General features: G+C 36.4%; 1 protein-coding gene across 1 annotated transcript in view; it reads right to left on the reverse strand.

Moving 5' to 3' along the window:
* Nucleotides 1-1,663: 1,663 nt before the first annotated feature.
* The window catches only part of LOC128652756 (vomeronasal type-2 receptor 26-like), a 39,732-nt gene continuing 18,292 nt past the window's right edge, over nt 1,664-23,103 (reverse strand). The window contains exon 3 of the mRNA XM_053705687.1: nt 1,664-2,562. Within this exon, the coding sequence (XP_053561662.1) occupies nt 1,664-2,562 (899 nt within the window). The remainder of the gene's footprint in view (nt 2,563-23,103) is intronic.

Raw genomic sequence — 23,103 nt, forward strand, 5'->3', positions numbered from 1 at the left:
AACAAACACACTTTTTCTAGCTTTGACCCCCAAAATCTGTTGCACATCTACAACCATCAAAAAACACCCATGCTAAACAGTTTCTAAATGTTGTCCTGTTTAGAAATACCCAATGTTTGCCCCCTAAACCCCGTAAAGGACCGGGAATTTCAGACTAAAACTATTTCAAAAGACCAAAGTATTTTTAGCATTTTTGCTATCACTCCATTCAAACAGAAATAGAGCCCTTTTTCAATATATTTATCAAAATGATATATTTTTTATTTAGTAGATACATCGGCGGTCTTTAAGGAACGTTTTTTAGAGGATGTATCTAGAACGGCCTCGGTCGTTAAAGGGTTAAACAACTTCCCAATTTACTTCTATTATCTAACTTGCTTCATGCTCTTGATATCCTCTGTTGAAAAGCATATCTAGATACTCTCAGTAGCTGCTGATTGGTGGCTGCACATAGATACCTTGTGTCATTTGCTCACCCATGTGCATGGTCATTTCTTTAACAAAGGATATCTAAAGAATAAATAAAATTATATAATAGTAGTAAATTGAAATGTTGCTTAAAATTGTATTCTCTATCTGAATCATGAAAGAAAAATGTTGAGCTTCTTGTACCTTTAATTATATATGCTTGTAACAAGTGTCTGAAGTCAGTTCTAAATGTCAGTAATAAGTTTATAGGAGCTTATGTAAAAACACCAAACAATAATATCCCAGTCACATGACCACTGGAGCCAATTCAATTCCTGTTTATTTTGTTGTTACTTTGTATCTTCTGTACTCAGTGCGATAGTTGGTCACGTGATATTCATTGACCAATAGGGAAATAATTAGTCCTTTAACCTCTTAAGGACATATGACGGAATTTTTCCGTCATAAAACAATTGAGCAAACTGAAAGCTGTGTCCTTAAAGGGTTAATTTTATTACAAAGTTATTTATTGCCAGTGATGTTATACATTGTATATCATAATACTCACAATTACCTCCAATTCACAGTTATTAAAGATGCAGAAAACACAAAATAAAAAGTATAGCGTAAGAACTAGTTGGAATTTTATTGGCTCTAGTGGTCACGTGACTGGGATATCATTGTTTGGAGTTCCTAGATACGCTCCTATAAACTTATTTATTGACATTAAGAATGGTGACTTCAGACACTTGTTGCTGCATATATAATTAACTTATGGTTTTTACTAGAGAGCAATATAAAGTATTGTATTCATCTTGTGTTGTCCATGTGTTCATTGTGTTATAAGTATCTATTTATATATTACATTAAGTAATTGTTTTTTATTTTGATCAGCTATGGTAGCGCTTTATTTGTTTTTCAGCTTACTGCAGAAGAGACAGGGCCCTCCTATAACGCATTCCTAGTGGGCGTAGCTTTATTTTTGCATAAGCCAAGAGGAGCAGAAAGCAAACAATTAACAATAAATAAACTGAAACAGGAATCAATTAAACTAAGTTTGTTTTTACCTTTATTTTATGTATGTATGTATTTTATTGCTAAATGTAGCAATGTTAACAATTGTACTTACATTCATAGATCTAAATGTCTAATTCTTGTTGTTTGCTACCTGCAATTTAATTGTGACAATCTGTATTGATCATTTTTAAGTCTAATCTGGTGCTCTATTTAAAAATCAATTAAATAAAAAATAAGCTTAGTGTTTCAAATGAATATGTTGTCTGGTGTTCTGTTTGGGCCGGAAAATAATAATATAACACTTGGGAATAAATATACAGCCCAGCAGTCCTGCACTGGAAGCCAGAATAGCAAATATCTCCACGGCCACCATGTATTTGCCCTTGGTGCTCAGGTACGCTGGGATGAAGGATAGCCACACACTGCAGAACACCAGCATGCTGAATGTGATTAGCTGGGCCTCATTAAAACTGGCAGGTAACTTCCTAACCAGGAAAGCAACCAGGAAACTTAATGCCGACAGGAAGCCCAAGTATCCAATCACAGTGTAGAAAGCAGGGACACACCCCTCGTTACACAGTAATATCATCTTCCCAGTGTCAGTCTGAGTGTCATAGTCTGGATATGGAGGGCAGAGGCTAAGCCACACAGTACATGTCACTACCTGCCCCAGGGAACAAATGATAATCAGGCACATGCATACCCGGGGACCTACCCACTTCTTTATGTTAGTGCCAGGTTTAGTGGCATTGAAGGCAATGACAACAGTGATGGTTTTTGCCAGAACACAAGAGACAGATACTGTAAATATTACACCAAAGGCAGCTTGTCTGAGCAGGCAAGTCACTGTCACAGGACGTCCAATGAATAACAAGGGGCAGAGGAAGGACAAGATTAGGGAGAGGAGGAGAATGTAGCTTACATCTCGGTTATTGGCTTTGACTATAGGTGTCTCATGGTGTCTAATAAAGATCCCCAGCACTAATAATGCAGTTATACAGAATATTATGCACAGGGTTATCAAACAACTGCCTAAAATCTCCTCATAGGATAGGAAATCCAGAGTTCTTGGGATGCACATATCTCTGCTCTCATTGGACCACTGATCTTCAGGACACTTCACGCAATTTTCTGCATCTGTATAATAACAATCTCAGTGTTAGTCAGTGCAAATGTTAAGTAGTTAAATCATTGCACATGTGTATATATTTTTTCTTTCTAAAAATACTATTGTTGGGGCTGTACACAGTTCAATAATATTATTGAGAGAAGGAGTTGAGATTTCACACTAATATATAGGGCGACAATTTAAGATCAAAGGTTATTCCACACATAATTTATCATGTGTACTGAATACACCTAAATGTCTATGAGGACTTTTAAATGTGGGGGAAACAACCCAAAAGTAAAGACTAGGATAAGAAAACAAAAATGTCAGAAACCCTTAAATTAAACATTTGCCAATACAATCATATATTCAAATAGATCAAACAGTTAAAGGGACACTCAAGTCAAAATTCAACTTTCATGATTTATTTCATGATAATATAAACAACTTTCCACTTTACTTCTATTAAAAAATGTTCACGGTCTTTTTATTTAATGCGCATTGATAAGACCTATTAGAACCTAGGAGAGAGACTGGGGAATCTATTATATAAAAAATCTAAATGAGTATTATACTTGTTTATACTAGACCCGAAGGAATTAAAGTGAAGGTTCATTTTGATGAATTAGTGCCCGGTTTTTAATAAACCTATTAAAAACAAGGGCACTTTAATTCATCAAAATTGACATTTCACTGTTTTCTTCAAAAATGTACATTTTAATCCATGCAGCAGCTCCAGCACTTCCTCCGCCCATCACAAGCCGTCTTCGCGGGTCCAAAATGACGAATCCGGCTTCCTCCAATCACAGCGTTGCATCAGGCCAAGATTCCCCCGGGAGGGAAGCTGTGATTGGGGGAAGCCTAAGTCATAATTTCTGACATCTGCAGAGGCTTCTGACAGCCGGGGGAATCACTGGAGCTGCTGCAAGGATTAAAAGGTAAGTTTTTGAAGAAAACAGTGAAATGTCAATTTGATGAATTAAAGTGCCCTTGTTTTTAATAGGTTTATTAAAAACCGGGCACTAATTTATCAAAATGGACCTTCACTTTAAATAAAGAACATTACTTGAATCCATTTCTGTAAATGATTCCTTTGTAATATTATTTTGTTATAGGTAGCCTAACTATTGTTTTTATAGGACATTTTAGCTTGCAGCTGTTATGTTTATTGTCTACAGTTTGTTTTTAAGATGGATGATATATATACTAGGGAGGGAGATTAAGGGTTTATGGTGAGAAGGGAATTAAATAATTTTCTCCCCTCCTACAGGCCTGGTGGTGATTGGCTCAAGTTTTATGGTTGAGAGTATTTATATTTATATGGTTTATAACATATGGTGTTTGGCTTAAAGGGACACTAAACCCATTTTTTTCTTTTGTGGTTCCGATAGAGCATGCAATTTTAGCAACTTTCTAATTTAATCCTATTATCAATTTTCTTTGTTTTCTTGCTATCTTTATTTGAAAAAGAAGGCAGCTGAGCTTTATTTGGTTCAGACCTCTGGACAGCACATTATTATTGGTGGATGAATGTATCCAGCAATCAGCAAGAACAACCCAGGTTGTTCACCAAAAATGGGCCAGCATCTAAACTTACATTCTTGCATTTCAAATAAAGATACCAAGTGAATGAAGAAAATTTGATAATAAGAGTAAATTAGAAAGTTGCTTAAAATTTCATGCTCTTTCTGAATCACAGAAGAAAAAAATTTGGGTTCAGTGTCCCTTTAATGAAGTCTTCACCTTTTTGGAACTATGGGAAAGCACAACAATCCTGCACTGGAAGTACTTTTTAAAGGCTAACATTATATATTCCATCGGTAAAGAGGCCCTAGTATCATATGTTGGGAATTCCTTATCCTTCTGAGGTTGCTGATGATGAAGAGAGTGCCCAGGGCAGTTGCACAAATTGACTCCGTATCTCATGTCTCAGAGCCCATATAAATTAAAGGGATATTATTTCTAAGCTCTAAAGGGACCCTTGAAGCTGCATATAAGAACTAATATGGGGTAAATTGCATCTCTTTTGAAATAAGAGACATGTCTCAATGATTAGATGCCCAGAAATATGCCACAAAATATAATATCTGGAATTTCTGATAAGCATAACCAGCCACCCCCAATCTATATAAACCCCTTATTTAAAATCAGCAATTCTTCTCTTTGAAATGAGTAGCCTTGTGTTTGTCCAGATGCTAGGTGATTATAATAATGGCATAAAAACATTCTTGGTATTATTTTTGTAGTAAAACGAAATATTACTCAAAAGAAAGGGATCAAAAAACTAAACACCTTAAAAGCCCAAAAACCTTGATATTGGGATAAAAAGATACATATTAACAGAAATTATTTAAGGTGCGCTTCTATAACCCAAATTAGGGCTATATATTCTTAAAGTATTACAGACATTGCTAGTAATGTAACTAAATTATACTATAAACTAATAAACTAATATATAAGAATAAAATAGATCGACCAAGATGTATAGTATTTATAAATAATTATAAATGTTTACTAGGAGTATCAGGCTGATATCAAGCTTTAATATATGTTCTACTTAATAAGCAAACTGAATGAGATTTAAAACAGTTATTTATTAAACCAGTAGTGAGCACACAATTTACTGATAGTCATATAGAATGAGTTAGGTGATAGTCATAAAATGTACTACAAAATGTATTTGCTAAATAATATTCAGCTGAAAAAAAGTATCAAATTAAAATTGATTATTCAATTGTTGATACATAAAACTTTTCTAAAACTTTTCAAATAAAATGCATCAAGTTAAATACATAAATAAAATTCATCGCTGGCCAGAGTAAAAAAGTTGAATGTAAATTCCAGTAAACTTTCTTCAGGTTCTTAACCGACACTTTGACACTTAGGGGCCTAGTTATCAAGTTGTCTACTTTACCTGCCTTCGCCGGTTCAATACGCCCGCCTACCATCGCCGCCGCTGACCTGCAAAATTTCACCTAAGTTATCAAAAAAGCTGTCAAAAAGTTGCGCACCAAGTACGGGGCGATGAGCAGCGGATTGTGAGAGTTATCACTCATCCGATCTCGCTGCTCTTCGGCATTTTGACAGCTTTATTGCTAGCCTGTCACTAAGCACCCACACTAACTACACTGTTCTACCCCCTATACCGGCGCCCCCGGAGCCCCCCGCAACTAAATAAAGTTATTAACCCCTAAACCGCAGCTCCTAGACCCCGCCGCAACTCTTATAAATGTATTAACCCCTAAACTGCCGCTCCCAGACACCGCCGCCATCTACATTATACCTAGTAACCCCTATCCTGCCCCCCCTATACCGGCGCCACCTATAATAAATTTATTAACCCCTATCCTGCGGATCCCGGACCTCGCCACAACTAAATAAATAGTTTAACACCTAAACCGCTGCTCCCGGACCCCGCCGCAACCTATCTTAAACTTATGAACCCCTAACCTGCCCCCCTACACCGTCGCCGACTATAATACATTTATTAACCCCTACACCACCGCCACTGTAATAAAATTATTAACCTAAGTCTAACTCTAACCCTAACACCCCCTAACTTAAATATTAATTAAATAAATCTAAATAATATTTCTCTTATTAACTAAATTATTCCTATTTAAAAATAAATACTTACCTTTAAAATAAACCCTAATATAGCTACAATATAAATAATAATTTTATTGTAGCTATCTTAGGATTTATTTTTATTTTACAGGCAACTTTCAATTTATTTTAACTAGGTACAATAGCTATTAAATAGTTATTAACTATTTAATAGCTACCTAGTTAAAATAAAGAGAAATTTACCTGTAAAATAAAAACTAACCTAAGTTACAGTTACACCTAACACTACACTATACTTTAATAAATTATTCCTATTTAAAACTAAATACTTACCTGTAAAATAAACCCTAAGATAGCTACAATGTAATTAATAATTACATTGTAGATATTTTAGGATTTATATTTATTTTACAGGTAACTTTGTATTTATTTTAGCTAGTTAGAATAGTTATTAAATAGTTATTAACTATTTAATAACTACCTAGCTAAAAGAAATACAAAATTACCTGTAAAATAAATCCTAACCTAAGTTACAATTAAACCTAACACTACACTATCATTAAATTAATTAAATAAATTACCTACAAATAACTATAATTAAATTAAATTAAATAAACTAACTAAAGTACAAAAAATAAAAAAAGCTAAGTTACAAAAAATAAAAAAATAAGTTACAAACATTTAAAAATTATTACAACAATTTTAAGCTACTTACACCTAATCTAAGCCCCCTAATAAAATAACAAAGCCCCCCAAAATAAAAAAATTCCCTACCCTATTCTACATTAAAAAGTTACCAGATCTATTACCTTACCAGCCCTTAAAAGGGCCTTTTGCGGGGCATGCCCCAAAGAAAACAGCTCTTTTGCCTGTAAAATAAAAATACAACCCCTCCCAACATTAAAACCCACCACCCCCATACCCCTAATCTAACCCAAACCCCCCTTAAATAAACCTAACACTACCCCCCTGAAGATCATCTTACCTTGAGCCGTCTTCAGCCAGCCGACCCACCGATGGAACCGAAGAGGAGATCCGGAGCGGCAGAAGTCATCATCCAAGGGGCGCTGAAGAAGTCTTCCATCCGATGAAGTCATCATCCAGGCGGCGCTGAAGAGGTCTTCCATCCGATAGAAGTCTTCATCCAGACGGCGTCTTCAATCTTCATCCATCCGGAGCGGAGCGGAGCCATCTTCAGACGAGCCGACGCGGAGCCATCCTCTTCTTCCCGACGACTAACGACAAATGAAGGTTCCTTTAAGGGACGTCATCCAAGATGGCGTCCCTTCAATTCCGATTGGCTGATAGGATTCTATCAGCCAATCAGATTGAGCTCGCATTCTAAGGGCTGGTAAGGTAATAGAGCTGGTAACTTTTTAATGTAGAATAGGGTAGGGATTTTTTTTATTTTGGGGGGCTTTGTTATTTTATTAGGGGGCTTAGATTAGGTGTAAGTAGCTTAAAATTGTAATATTTTTTAAATGTTTGTAACTTATTTTTTTTTATTTTTTTGTAACTTAGCTTTTTTTATTTTTTGTACTTTAGTTAGTTTATTTAATTTAATTTAATTGTAGTTATTTGTAGCTAATTTATTTAATTAATTTAATGATAGTGTAGTGTTAGGTTTAATTGTAACTTAGGTTAGGATTTATTTTACAGGTAATTTTGTATTTCTTTTAGCTAGGTAGTTATTAAATAGTTAATAACTATTTAATAACTATTGTACCTAGTTAAAATAAATACAAAGTTACCTGTAAAATAAATATAAATCCTAAAATAGCTACAATGTAATTATTAATTACATTGTAGCTATCTTAGGGTTTATTTTACAGGTAAGTATTTAGTTTTAAATAGGGATAATTTATTAAAGTATAGTGTAGTGTTAGGTGTAATTGTAACTTAGGTTAGTTTTTATTTTACAGGTAAATTTCTCTTTATTTTAACTAGTTAGCTATTAAATAGTTAATAACTATTTAATAGCTATTGTACCTAGTTAAAATAAATAGAAAGTTGCCTGTAAAATAAAAATAAATCCTAAGATAGCTACAATATAATTATTATTTATATTGTAGCTATATTAGGGTTTATTTTAAAGGTAAGTATTTATTTTTAAATAGGAATAATTTAGTTAATAAGAGAAATATTATTTAGATTTATTTAATTAATATTTAAGTTAGGGGGGTGTTAGGGTTAGTGTTAGACTTAGGTTTAGGGGTTAATAATTTTATTACAGTGACGACGGTGTAGGGGGGGCAGGATAGGGGTTAATACATTTATTATAGGTGGCGACGGTATAGGGGGGCAGGATAGGGGTTAATAGGTATAATGTAGGTGGCGGCGGGGTCCGGGAGCGGCGGTTTAGGGGTTAATACATATATTATAGTTGCAGTGGGCACCGGGAGCGGCGGTTTAGGGGTTAATACATATATTATAGTTGTGGCGGGCACCGGGAGCAGCGGTTTAAGGGTTAACATATTTAGTATAGCTTGCGGTGGGCTCCGGGAGTGGCGGTTTAGGGGGTAAACACTTTATTTAGTTGCGGCGGTGTAGGGGGGGGACAGATTAGGGGTGTTTAGACTCGGGGTACATTTTAGGGTGTTAGGTGTAGACATCTCCCATAGGAATCAATGGGATGTCTGGCAGCAGCGAACATGAACTTTCGCTATGGTCAGACTCCCATTGATTCCTATGGGATCCGCCGCCTCCAGTGCGGCGGTTTGAAAACCAGGTACGCTGGGCCGGAAAAGTGCAGAGCGTACCTGCTAGTTTTTTGATAACTAGCAAAAGTAGTCAGATTGTGCTGCACTTGTGTGCAGAACATCTGTAGTGACGTAAGCATCGATCTGTGTCGGACTGAGACCGGCGGATTGAAGCTTACGTCACAAAATTCTTCTTTTGCCGGTGTCTAGGACTTGATAACTAAGGCGAATCAGCCTCGCCACAAATACGCTGCGGAATTCCAGCGTATTTGAGGTTAACTAGGGGCCTTAGTATTAATGTATTATTTTTGAGAGTACCTTTTCTGGTGATTACCAGTAAAAGCCGTTCCTTGTCTCCTTTCAAAATCTTTTCGCCTCAGCTCCCACCGCTATTTACTGTTGGGCTATTTCGATCCTGACAGTGCTTATTCACACCTCGCTGTAGATTGTGGTTTTAGCCTACGTTGTTCTCGGCTTTGCTTACCCACTCCGGACCTTTTCTACCTCCAAACTTTTACTTTGCGGTTTAACATATAGCTCCAAGCTGTTTGATTTTGTTGGTATTCCTTTATGGTAAAGTAGTTTTTAACACCGCTATGCATTTAAACGGATTCCTTCAGCCTTTCTCAAGCAGAAGAGTCTAGTGTCGGATTTTTAAACCCTGTCCCTTATTCTCCATTGGTTGAAAGAGTGCTAGCCGAGTCTTTATTGGTTCATAAGAGCTTTGGTATTTCTATGGTATTTATCACAGATACGGAACAGAGTATTAGAATAGATTACCGTTAGAATACAAACTGCCTCAATATTTTTACGGTAATTCGTTGCTAACGATATATTTTTAAACAGGGATCTTTATACTTATATCAATTATTTGCATTAATTGCGATACTTTGAATATAGATCACAACATCAGATTATGTATAGCCTAATCTGATTAACATGGCATACCTAAAGATTAGTATAATAGTAAATATATGTCATAAGATTATAATAGTATGACTTAAGGTTATCGTTTATAGACAGGTTATTCTATTTGATTTTAACAATTCATAAACATTCATAAAAAATCTGCTATTACATCTAATACTAAAGACTATATAAATCCATATAGGTTATATGATAGAGGGTATCTTGTTAAAAAAAAAAGGGGAGGGATATTAAAAAGATAGTATGTTATTCCAGGACGATATAGATAAAAATATAGATAAAAAAGAATATATAGATATAATTTTGAACAAATAATTTACATAATGGAAGTATTCTTTCAAAACCAAAGACTAATCCATATGTTAATGATATCTACAATAGGGAAATTAATTTAATTCACATCTCATGATATTCATATGTGAATTACATTAGAGGGAATTTTATATCTATTTTTATTGGATTTCATTATAGTCATGTTATTTATATCTATTGAATGATGTTTTATTAGATATATACAGGGGCAAATTTACCATCATAAGATATAAAAATTTAAATTAAAAAATGTTATTAATAAGTGAAAGAATGGAGTGATGCTAAATTCTATATTGAGACCTTTTGGATACTTTGTTTCCAATTCGTAGATCCATTTATACTCTAATTTTAAGAGTTCTCTTTGTATATCTCCTCTCCAATTTGGGGTGAGTTTTGCAATTGCAGTGTAATTAAAATTCTTTAAATTGCAATTGTTACATTTAGTAAAAGGTTTTGGGACTGGGAGGTCTTTATAACTGTCCTCTTGAGCATTTTCAAGTAGATCAAATATGTTCTCTTACTCGCTCACGGACAGGTCTAGTGGATTCCCCTATATATTGTTTACCACAACTACATTCCAATAAATAGATTATGTTCTTATCTGTACATCTTATAAGGTCCTGTATTTCGTATTCTTTACCCGTTATTGTTGATTTAATTTTTTGCTTTTTCTTTGAATGTCTAGTGGATTCCCCTATATGCATAACATGGGAAAAAACCTTTTTTTTTCTCATTCCCATGTAAATCTTTATCTGAATTCTGTTTTTTCTTTTTTAGATCTGTAGGAGCTAATCTTTGTTTTAGATTTCTCACTTTTTATATACTATCTGTGGTTGTTCACCTACTATGTCTTTCAGTTTTTCATCTGATCTTAAAGCATTCCAATGTTTTTTCATTATATTTTCTACCTTTTTCTAACTACTGCTATATTGGGTTATAAACTGAATTATAGGTTTTTGTTATTGATATTTGTTTGGCTCTTATTTTTGTTATTTTTCACATATTCTATCTCTCTATCTATATCTTTTGCAACATAGCCTCTATTAATGATTTTTTCTTTTAATATATCTGATTGTTTTATAAAGTCGTCTTCTTGTGTGCAGTTCTTTTTGATTCGTAAAATTTGACCTTTAGGGATATTCTTTTTCCATTTTGTTAGATGACAACTTTCTATGTGGATGTAGTTATTACTATCCGCTTTCTTAAAGTGTGTTTTAGTATTGCATTTGTTATTTTCAATAAATATCTCTAAATCTAGGAATTCTTTTCTCTCTTTATTGATTTCATATGTAGACTTTAGATTTATGCTGTTATTATTCATTATATATCTTTTAAAGCAGACCAGGTTCGATCTAGGCAATGCATTCACGAGAAAGTCATTTTCCCAGTGACCCATGAATACATTTGCATAGCTTGGAGCGAACCTGGTCCCCATTGCTGTTCCACAAATTTGGTTATAAAAATGATCTTCAAAACTAAAATAATTGTGTATGAGGATAAATGTTATACTTTCCAAAATAAAATCTATTTGTATAGTATCTATCCCGTCAACTGATGTTAAATACTGTTGTACTGCGTATAGGCCATCTATGTGTTTAATACTAGTGTAAAGAGAAGCAAAATCACAAGTGATGAGCCACATATCTTCCTTCCAGTTCATTCTTTCTAGTATTTGTATCTAGAATCTTTAACTATCTAAAGTCACTACATGTTTCTGTAGATATTTATCAACGTACCGGGATAGATTTGATGTTAAAGAGTCTATCCCAGATACAATTCAGCTGCCTGGTGGATTTATGAATCTTCGGGAGTATATAAAACAATGGTATTTTGTGAATTTCTGGTAATAAGTAGTTGTATTCTACTTCTGTCAATATTCCTTTACTTTTTGCTTCATTCGGAATCATTTTTTATTCTAGTTTATAAAAACTAGTAGGGTTCCTAATACATTTTTTATAGGTATCGCTGTCTTTAATTAAAGCCCTGCAGGTTCCCATATAATTCTCTCTATCGAGGATAACTGTCTGCTGCTTTAATTACTATATTTTTATTACATTCCATTTCTTCTAATACAGTTCTCTCTTTCTTTGTTAGATTATTGTTTCCATTTCTATTTGACTTGTTTTCTTTCATATTTTTCAAATCTTCAATCACTTGTGTCTCAAATGTCTCTAGGGCATTGTCCTTTTCTGTTTTAGGGTAAAAAGTGGATTTCCTTTTTAGACCTGAATGTTTAATATTATCTTTAATTTCGATTTTAGTTTCAATTGCTTGTTTTTCCAGGGGGGTTAAGTCTCTGATGTATTTCTGTATATCCACGTATGTATTAAATGTATTGATTTTGTTCATTGGGGCAAATGTTAGACCCTTAATTAATACTTCTTTTTGTTCCTCAGTCAATATAGTAGTGCTTAAATTATAAATCTCCTTATAATCTTTCTTTACTTTCTTTTCTTGTCTTTCGGTTTTATGTATCTGACTTCCTCTCTTTCAGAGTCTTTTCTCTTTCTGTATGTATTCCTTCTCGTCTCATCTGGCCTATTTCTAAAAAATCCTTCTCCTTTTCATTTTCTGTGTGTCTCTGGTTATTACTAACATCATTTGAATAATTCTCTAACTGATTGCTCAATTTAATCTCTCTCGGCTAGATTACAAGTTTTGAGTTATGAGTGAAAAAGCTTCATAACACAGATTTTTCACTACCGCTGCTATTACGAGTATTGTAGGTACAGTTGTACCACACACTTTTTTGGCCGTCACGCAACGTAACTACTGCACCTTTTAAAAGTCCTTTTTCAATAGGACTTCCATAGCGCCGGTATTACAAGTTTGCCTGTCCGGCCAAAAAGTGAGCGGTACAGCTTTTAACTACAAGATCCGTACCGTCAACTGAAAGTCAGTAGTTATGGGTTTTATGCTACAAAGCTGTACCATAAAACTCATAACTAAAGTGTCACAAAGTACACTTACACCCATAAACTACCTATTAACCCCTAAACTGAAGCCCTCCCGCATCGCAAACTCGAAATTAAAATTATTTACCTCCTAATCTGCCACTCCAGTCATCTCCGCCACTATAATAATCATATTAACCTCTAAACCGCCGTACTCCTGCATTGCAAACACTAGTTAAATATTATTAACCCCTAATCTGCTGCCCCCAATGTCATCGCCACCTACATACACTTATTAACCCCAAACTGCTGTCCCTAACATCGCAGCAACCTACATTACTGTTATTAACCCCTAATCTGCTGCCCCCAAAATCACCGCCAGCTAACTACACTTATTAAACATAAGTACATAGTAAAATCTCCTGGGAGATGTGAATTACAGTGGGAGTGATGACACTCCTTGGTAGTGATACACAAGTGTGGGAAGTTAAATAAAAATACAAATCTTAATACTTATAAGCAAAGTTATAAACCATAAAACGATTCCAAACTCACAATGTCAATCAAATATAAAGTCAATCAAATATAAAGTCAATCAAAAATGGTGAAAAAATGGTGGAAAAAGTAAAATGTGAATGTTCGTATTAAACCGTGGGTGTGTCCTCCAACGTTGCTTAGGGTAGTGAGAGATCTATAGTCAAATATAGATGTTAGATGAAGTTGTAGAAAAAATGAGTAAACAATGAGTAAAAAATAATTTAACCTTTAGGCAAAGGTTATTAGAACCAAAAGGCTAAAAACAAAAAGCAAAAAATAGAAAAAATAATAATAAATGAAAAAATCCACTTTGGTGAAATCAAATATGAAATGTAGCAATCCAAAAAAGAAAGCGTTCGTGTTAGTTGTGTGCAAAAAATGGGGGATTAAAACAAATTCTGTGCCCAGTGAGTTCAATGTCCCATCCGATGTTAAAAGTAAAATCACAATAAATAGCAACAAAAAAACCTGTAGGAAAACAAAGAAAAACAGAATAGTGCAACACTGTATACAATAGATAATAATGGTAATTAAAATCAAGCTCACCAGTATGCCAACGCGTTTCGGCCTAGATTAGGCCTTTCTCAAGACTATACTGTGTAGTGATCTCTGGGAGCTTTAAATAGAGAGTGTGAGAAAACAATTGGTGCCGTTTTGGCGCCAAAATCGGAAAGACTTCCCTTTCCTGTTTGCCCCATTGCATCTCTGGGATGTTTCCTGTGGTTTCTATCCTATTCCCATCCAACCTGTATTAGTTGAAAATTAGAGAGCCTCTATTCTATGTATCGGTCTAGAAATGGCCTTATTGTTCCTAAGGGTTATTTGGCAATCATTCCGGTACTCTTCTACAGTGGCTCTATACATCCTTTATGTATAGTAATAAATTGTTTGCTGTCTGCGGACTGATTTCCCTTTTTTTTCTGTGTTGATGTTATTATTAGGGAATGGATGCTTACTTTAGATCAACCTAATCCTTATATAGTCAGAAGCGCTCAAATCGGAAGATACCGGATGTTTACACAGCCGACTTCCGACTTAGCTCCTTGGATGCGCTCAGATCGGGAGATACCGGATGCTTACACAGCCGACCTGATTGATTTGCTCCATTACGTTATGGAGTGTGACCGGAAGTGAAGTCATGTCTTCCGGTTTGGCTTCTGGTTGTTGTGGTAGATTACCACATTTGTCAGTTTTATTGTCAATGCCGGTTTTGGTTAGAACCTGATATGTCCATATTTAGGCTTTAGCTTCATATGTATGTGCATTTTAAAAATAAATCAGAGTGAAATTGTCAAATCAATATATTTAGTAAATTAGTGGGATATATATTCTGAGTCTTCATATATTATGAAACTTCTTAATCTGTCACTACTTTGTGGAACGGCTATAATTATCTAGCTTTTCTCAATATTTGTAATGATCTCTATTCTGATCTGTTAGTCTGTATTAGAAAAAGACAAATAAAACAAATTAAACCCTGTGTTTGTGTATTTCTCACTACCTACTGTTATGGTCAACAGAGGTGAGGTGGATCTGTTATATATATCCTAAAATGGAGTTTTAGAGTTCACCGGAGTTGTTATCTTTCTGTTAAGTGAACCCGTTAGTTATGGATACACTGAGAGTTTGGACCTTACTGTTCTTTCAGATGAAGTTATAAACTCAAGGTACTTGAGTGGTACATTAGATAAATACGTGGGTGTCTTACTAAGGGTGGCTATTACTGAATGATTTCCTAAAAACTGTAGTATAGAAATATACCAGTATAAATATAATGGACACAAAGAATGATATAAACAATAGTACATTATGTCTGACAACAGATCCATACACCAAAAATAACTATTTAGAAAACAGTTTTTAGGAAATCATTCAGTAATATCTAATTCAACAACACCTAGACATTTACTTAGGATAGAACTTTCGAATGGAACATGAATCCCTCATTAGTAGATCCCTCGTTCACAATCTGATCCATAAACTATAGCCCAATGAAGAATAAAATGGTAAATCCTAAAGCACAACAAGCAAACTAAGGATCCAAGTATAGTTACACTATGTATGTTAGAATATCTAACATAAGTCACCTATAAGAATAGATCTTCTTGATCATTATCAGACCCCAGCTTATATTTGAGAAATAGCCACCCTTAGTAAGACACCCACGTATTTATCTAATGTACCACTCAAGTACCTTGAGTTTATAACTTCATCTGAAAGAACAGTAAGGTCCAAACTCTCAGTGTATCCATAACTAACGGGTTCACTTAACAGAAAGATAACAACTCCGGTGAACTCTAAAACTCCATTTTAGGATATATATAACAGATCCACCTCACCTCTGTTGACCATAACAGTAGGTAGTGAGAAATACACAAACACAGGGTTTAATTTGTTTTATTTGTCTTTTTCTAATACAGACTAACAGATCAGAATAGAGATCATTACAAATATTGAGAAAAGCTAGATAATTATAGCCGTTCCACAAAGTAGTGACAGATTAAGAAGTTTCATAATATATGAAGACTCAGAATATATATCCCACTAATTTACTAAATATATTGATTTGACAATTTCACTCTGATTTATTTTTAAAATGCACATACATATGAAGCTAAAGCCTAAATATGGACATATCAGGTTCTAACCAAAACCGGCATTGACAATAAAACTGACAAATGTGGTAATCTACCACAACAACCAGAAGCCAAACCGGAAGACATGACTTCACTTCCGGTCACACTCCATAACGTAATGGAGCAAATCAATCAGGGCGGAAGTCGGCTGTGTAAGCATCCGGTATCTCCCGATCTGAGCGCATCCAAGGAGCTAAGTCGGAAGTCGGCTGTGTAAACATCCGGTATCTTCCGATTTGAGCGCTTCTGACTATATAAGGATTAGGTTGATCTAAAGTAAGCATCCATTCCCTAATAATAACATCAACACAGAAAAAAAAGGGAAATCAGTCCGCAGACAGCAAACAATTTATTACTATACATAAAGGATGTATAGAGCCACTGTAGAAGAGTACCGGAATGATTGCCAAATAACCCTTAGGAACAATAAGGCCATTTCTAGACCGATACATAGAATAGAGGCTCTCTAATTTTCAACTAATACAGGTTGGATGGGAATAGGATAGAAACCACAGGAAACATCCCAGAGATGCAATGGGGCAAACAGGAAAGGGAAGTCTTTCCGATTTTGGCGCCAAAACGGCACCAATTGTTTTCTCACACTCTCTATTTAAAGCTCCCAGAGATCACTACACAGTATAGTCTTGAGAAAGGCCTAATCTAGGCCGAAACGCGTTGGCATACTGGTGAGCTTGATTTTGATTACCATTATTATCTATTGTATACAGTGTTGCACTATTCTGTTTTTCTTTGTTTTCCTACAGGTTTTTTTGTTGCTATTTATTGTGATTTTACTTTTAACATCGGATGGGACATTGAACTCACTGGGCACAGAATTTGTTTTAATCCCCCATTTTTTGCACACAACTAACACGAACGCTTTCTTTTTTGGATTGCTACATTTCATATTTGATTTCACCAAAGTGGATTTTTTCATTTATTATTATTTTTTCTATTTTTTGCTTTTTGTTTTTAGCCTTTTGGTTCTAATAACCTTTGCCTAAAGGTTAAATTATTTTTTACTCATTGTTTACTCATTTTTTCTACAACTTCATCTAACATCTATATTTGACTATAGATCTCTCACTACCCTAAGCAACGTTGGAGGACACACCCACGGTTTAATACGAACATTCACATTTTACTTTTTCCACCATTTTTTCACCATTTTTGATTGACTTTATATTTGATTGACTTTATATTTGATTGACATTGTGAGTTTGGAATCGTTTTATGGTTTATAACTTTGCTTATAAGTATTAAGATTTGTATTTTTATTTAACTTCCCACACTTGTGTATCACTACCAAGGAGTGTCATCACTCCCACTGTAATTCGCATCTCCCAGGAGATTTTACTATGTACTTATGTTTTTAGAAGTTAGACATGGATCCATGTTTCTAATTTTATTGTGTTATTGTGGTTTTATTGTGATATTTGTTTATGTTTAGCCTTTATCGAAGGTAATAAATTGTAAGATTTAGCCACAAGTCTGTTAGCCTTTTAAGCTCTTTTAGCGCTTACTCTCACCTTTTCGTATTAGTACTATTATCAGCCTACTAGGAGGCTAACTGTTAGTAAGCTTAAGGCGCCACTGTAGCGCTCGGTCCAATTCTCTCCAACTACACTTATTAACCCCTAATCTGCTGCCCCCAATGTCACCGCTACTATACTAAAGTTATTAACCCCTAACCCTAAGTCTAACCCTAACCCTAACGTAACCCTAACCCTAACACCCACTAACTTTAACATAATTAAAATAATTCCAAATAAAAATTACAATTAATACCTAAATTATTCATATTTAAAACTAAATAAATACTTACCTGTAAAATAAAACCTAATCTATCTACAATATAACTAATAGTTATATTGTATCTATTTTAGGTTTTATTTTTATTTCACAGGTAAGTCAGTATTTATTTTAACTAGGTAGATTAGTTTTTAAATAGTTATTAACTATTTACTAACTACCTATTTAAAATAAAATACAAAGTTACCTGTAAAATAAAACCTAACCTGTCTTACACTAAAACCTATTATTACACTAAAATTAAATAAATTAAATTACAAAAAAACATTTATCTAAATTACAAATAATAATAAACACTAAATTACAGAAAATAAAAAAGAAATGATCAAATATTGAAACTAATTACACCTAATCTAATAGCCCTATCAAAATAAAAAAGCCCCCCAAATTAAAAAAAAAAACCCTAGCTTACACTAAACTGCAAATGGCCCTTAAAAGGGCCTTTTGTAGGGCATTGCCCCAAAGAAATCAACTCTTTTACCTGTAAAAAAAATATATAAACAACCCCCAACAGTAAAACCCACCACCCACACAACCAACCCCCCCAAATAAAAACCTACCTAAAAAACCTAAGCTCCCCATTGCCCTAAAAAGGGCATTTGGATGGGTATTGCCCTTAAAATGGCATTTAGCTCTTTTACGGTGCCCAAAGTCCCTAATCTAAAAATAAAACCCACCCAATAAACCCGTAAAAAACCTAACACTAACCCCCGAAGATCCACTTACAGTTTTTGAAGACCGGATATCCATCCTCATCCAGCCGGGAGAAGTCTTCATCCAAACGGCAAGAAGTCCTTAACGAAGCCGGGAGAAGTCTTCATTCAAGTGGCAAGAAGTCGTCCTCCAGGCAGGCAGAAGTCTTCATTGAGACTGCATCTTCTATCTTCATCCTTCCGACACGGAGCGGCTCCATCTTCAAGACATCCAACGCGGAGCATCCTCTTCTTTTCCTGGCTATTGAAGAATGAAGTTTCCTTTAAATGACTTCATCCAAGATGGTGTCCCTTGAATTCCGATTGGCTCATAGAATTCTATTAGCCAATCGGAATTAAAGGGTAAAAAAATCCTATTGGCTGATGCAATCAGCCAATAGGATTGAGCTTACATTCTATTGGCTGTTCCAATCAGCCAATAGAATGCAAGCTCAATCCTATTGGCTGATTGCATCAGCCAATAGGATTTTTTACCCTTTAAATCCGATTGGCTGATAGAATTCTATAAGCCAATCAGATTTCAATGGACGCCATCTTGGATGACGTCATTTAAAGGAATCTTCATTCTTCAGTAGCCAGTGAAAGAAGAGGATGCTCCGCGCCAGATGTCTTGAAGATGGAGGCGCTACGCGTCGGAAGGATAAAGACTTCTGCCTGTCTGGAGTACAACTTCTTGCCGCTTGGATGAAGACTTCTCCCGGCTGGATGAGGATGGATGTCCAGGCTTCAAAAACTGTAAGTGGATCTTTATTTTTATATTAGGGACTTTGGGCACTGTAAAAGAGCTAAATGCCCTTTTAAGGGAAATGCCCATCCAAATGCCCTTTTCAGGGGAATGGGGAGCTTAGTTTTTTTAGGTAGGTTTTTATTTGGGGGGGGTTGGTTGTGTGGGTGGTGGGTATTACTGTTGGGGGGGTTGTTTGTATTTTTTTCTTACAGGTAAAAGAGCTAATTTCTTTGGGGCAATGCCCCGCAAAAGGCCCTTTTAAAGGGCCATTGGCAGTTTAGTGTAGGTTAGGGTTTTTTTTTTTTGGGGGGGGGCTTTTTTATTTTGATAGGGCTATTAGATTAGGTGTAATTAGTTTAAATATTCGATAATTTCTTTTTTATTTTGTGTAATTTAGTGTTTAATATTTTTTTAATTTAGATAAAAAAAAATGTAATTTAATTTATTTAATTTTAGTGTAATGTTAGGTTTTAGTATAAGACAGGTTAGGTTTTATTTTACAGGTAACTTTGTATTTATTTTAACTATGTAGCTAGTAAATAGTTAATAACTATTTACTAACTAGTCTACCTAGTTAAAATAAATACAAACTTAGCTGTGAAATAAAAATAAAACTTAAGATAGATACAATGTAACTATTAGTTATATTATAGCTAGCTTAGGGTTTATTTTACAGGTAAGTATGTAGTCTTAAATAGGAATTATTTAGATAATAATAGTAATTTTTATTTAGATTTATTTTAATTATATTAAAGTTAAGGGTGTTAGGGTTAGACTTAGGTTTAGGGGTTAATATATTTATTTAGTGTTAGTGATGTGGGAGGCCAGAGGTTTAGGGGTTAATAACTTTAGTATAGTGGCCACGGTGATGTTAGGGGCAGCAGATTAGGGGTTAATAAGTGTAGGTAGATGTTGGCAAAGTCAGGGGCGGCAGATTAGGGGTTAATAAGTGTAATGTAGGTGTCGGCAATGTCGGGGGTTGCAGATTAGTGGTTAAAAAGTGTAATGTAGGTGTCGGTGATGTAGGAGGCAGCAGATTAGGGGTGTTTAGACTCAGTGTTCATGTTAGGGTGTTAGGCTTAAACATAAATTTTCTTTCCCCATAGGAATCAATGGGGCTGCGTTACTGAGCTTTACGCTCCATTATTGCAGGTGTTAGGCTTTTTTTTAGCTGGCTCTCCCCATTGATGTCTATGGGGAAATTGTGCACGAGCACGTAAAAGCAGCTCAAAACAGCTCTGGTATTTGTGTGCGGTATGGAGCTCAACGCTGCTATATTGCCCACAAACGCCGTTTTTTGGAAAACCTGTAATAGCAGCTCTATTAAAGGTGAGTGGTGGAAATAACTTGCAAGTTATTACCGAGCCACTCATAATGCAAAACTCCTAATCTGGCCGTCTGTTACTATATTCATAACCCTTTTCTCCATTCCAATATTCATTCTCTCTTCATGAGGAGTAATCTGTATTATATTCTTTATTTCTATTATGTCCATTAAATTGTCTATTATAATACTTGTTACAGAAGCATTAGTTATTTTGTTCTGAATAGCTTATTTCCCAGCAGCAATGCCTGAACCAGCAAGCCAGCGCCTAAGAAGGGCTCCAAGAAAACCGTAACAAGTATCATTTCATAAAGAGTTAACTCTTTTTTTTCAGCTTTTAGAAACTATTGTCTAATCACCTCTGGAGCCAGACTGCTAATTGATAAGATGAACTTGTAAACTTGTTATCTTAAGTACTGTAATCCTATTGTGGCCTGTCAAAGGACAGTGCTCTCTATCTAAATGTGTGATGGGGGATTTTGTGCTTCCCCCCCCTCTCCCCCTGGGAGTGCCCTGTGTGCATGTAACCTTAATAAAAAGCAGGCTGGGCATCCCAGTCCTGAGTTCTTGTTTGACCCTCAATCGCAGCGTTGACTCGTTTTTGTGGGCAGAAGGGTATCCTAGCTGTACTGCAGCTAAGGGAGATTATTCTATATTTGCGAGACTCATATAGAATACTATGGAAAGCAGCTTCTCCCCTCTTTAGCAATAGGGATCCAGGCTACTAAGCGGTCCATCTCTCAGCGAGACTAAGGGTAACCGTAACATTTGGTGGCAGCGGTGGGATTTTCCTGGATTTCCTAGGAGAGGTACAGAACGGATGGAGAGCGCTTACGAAAAATTGAAGCGTACAACCCTAAAAGATTTACTTGAAAGCAGAGGGGGGTACGCCAGCAACCGGCCGAGGAGAGAGCTGATCGCAGAATTGACCGAACTGGATCAGAGCTTCACAATGGCGGAAACACCGACCACGATTAGTGACGAAAAAACCAGGATTGTTCGGGAAAGGCTCTCATTATACGGGCCGAACCCCTCCATGGAATTGGTACAGCAGTTGATGGCGGAGGCGGACGAGGATATACGAGAGACTCGAGCCCACGAACTCAACCTAGCGAACGCACACCGCAATGCTGAAGCCCCGCAGGTAATCATCCCTGTCGAAAATGCTGGGAGGCCCAAGATACCCTATGCGGCATTTCGACCCTTCCTAGAGAGCGAGACAGGGATTGATGAATATTTGGCGGACTTCGAAAGGCAATGTGCCCTGCACCAGATTCCCAACAGAGAGTGGCCCACGATATTGTCTGGGAAACTATCCGGGCGAGCCCTGGAAGCCTTTCGTACTCTGGGTGCTGAGGAAGTGACACAGTATGAGCTAGTTAAGGAGACACTGTTGCGACGGTACGCTGTAACTCCGGACACGTATCGCCGACAGTTTCGGGGCACGGAAAAGAAGCCTAACGATACCCATATGGAATGGGCGCACCGAATGCGGAGAGCGGCAAATCACTGGCTGAGCAGAAGTAAAGCGGTGACTGGGGAGGAAATTTTACAATTGTTTCTCTTAGAACATTTTTATAATGGCATGGAACAGCAAGGGAAGGAATGGCTGCGAGACAGGCGGCCTTCTACCTTAGAAGAAGCAGCCAAATTGGCCGATGAACATTATGACTCCCGTCTTCATGAACCCATGAACTACCGAGCTCCAGCACGGGTCGAACCCAGAGAGGTTTACCGTGCACCCCCTCGTGCTGAATTCCGAGCCCCGGTGCCCACAGGGCCCGTCCGACACTCAGGACCACCCAATAACAGCTCTGAGCGTCCCAGACCGACTTGCCACCGATGCAAGCAACCAGGGCATTTCATGGCTAGCTGCCCCCTTAATACGCACCAGACACCCAGGAATTACAATTACCCCTCTGGGTCCTATCGTCCGGCCCGGGCCCTCTGTGTTAACCAAGAGGCCCCTATGGAGGGATATGTGGGGCCGCTTCACGAGGCAGACCCTGTATATGCTGCCTCAGATAACCGCCAGCACCATCGGCAGAGGGTATGGCTCGAGGGGCGATCTACCGAGGGATTGCGAGACACAGGGGCTACTATCACGCTGGTACAGAGTCATTTGGTGCCAGAGCACAAGCGATCCGGACAGACTGTGGCCATTAGAGTGGCGGGGGGGGATGTGTACAAAATTCCAACAGCTAAAGTGCATCTTGATTGGGGAGCGGGAAAGGGGGCTGTGAACGTGGGCCTAATGGATAATTTACCTGCCGAAGTACTACTGGGCAACGATTTGGGCCCCATGACTTCTGCCTATGCTCCAGTATGCAACAACGAGGCGGACCCAGTGACTACACGGGCCCAAGCCCGGACGGAGCGAGAGCTCTCACCAGTGCGGGAGACACAGGTAAGACCTACCCCG

Source organism: Bombina bombina, chromosome 3 (genome assembly GCF_027579735.1).
Source record: "Bombina bombina isolate aBomBom1 chromosome 3, aBomBom1.pri, whole genome shotgun sequence".
In the NCBI taxonomy this organism is placed as follows: Eukaryota; Metazoa; Chordata; class Amphibia; order Anura; family Bombinatoridae; genus Bombina; species Bombina bombina.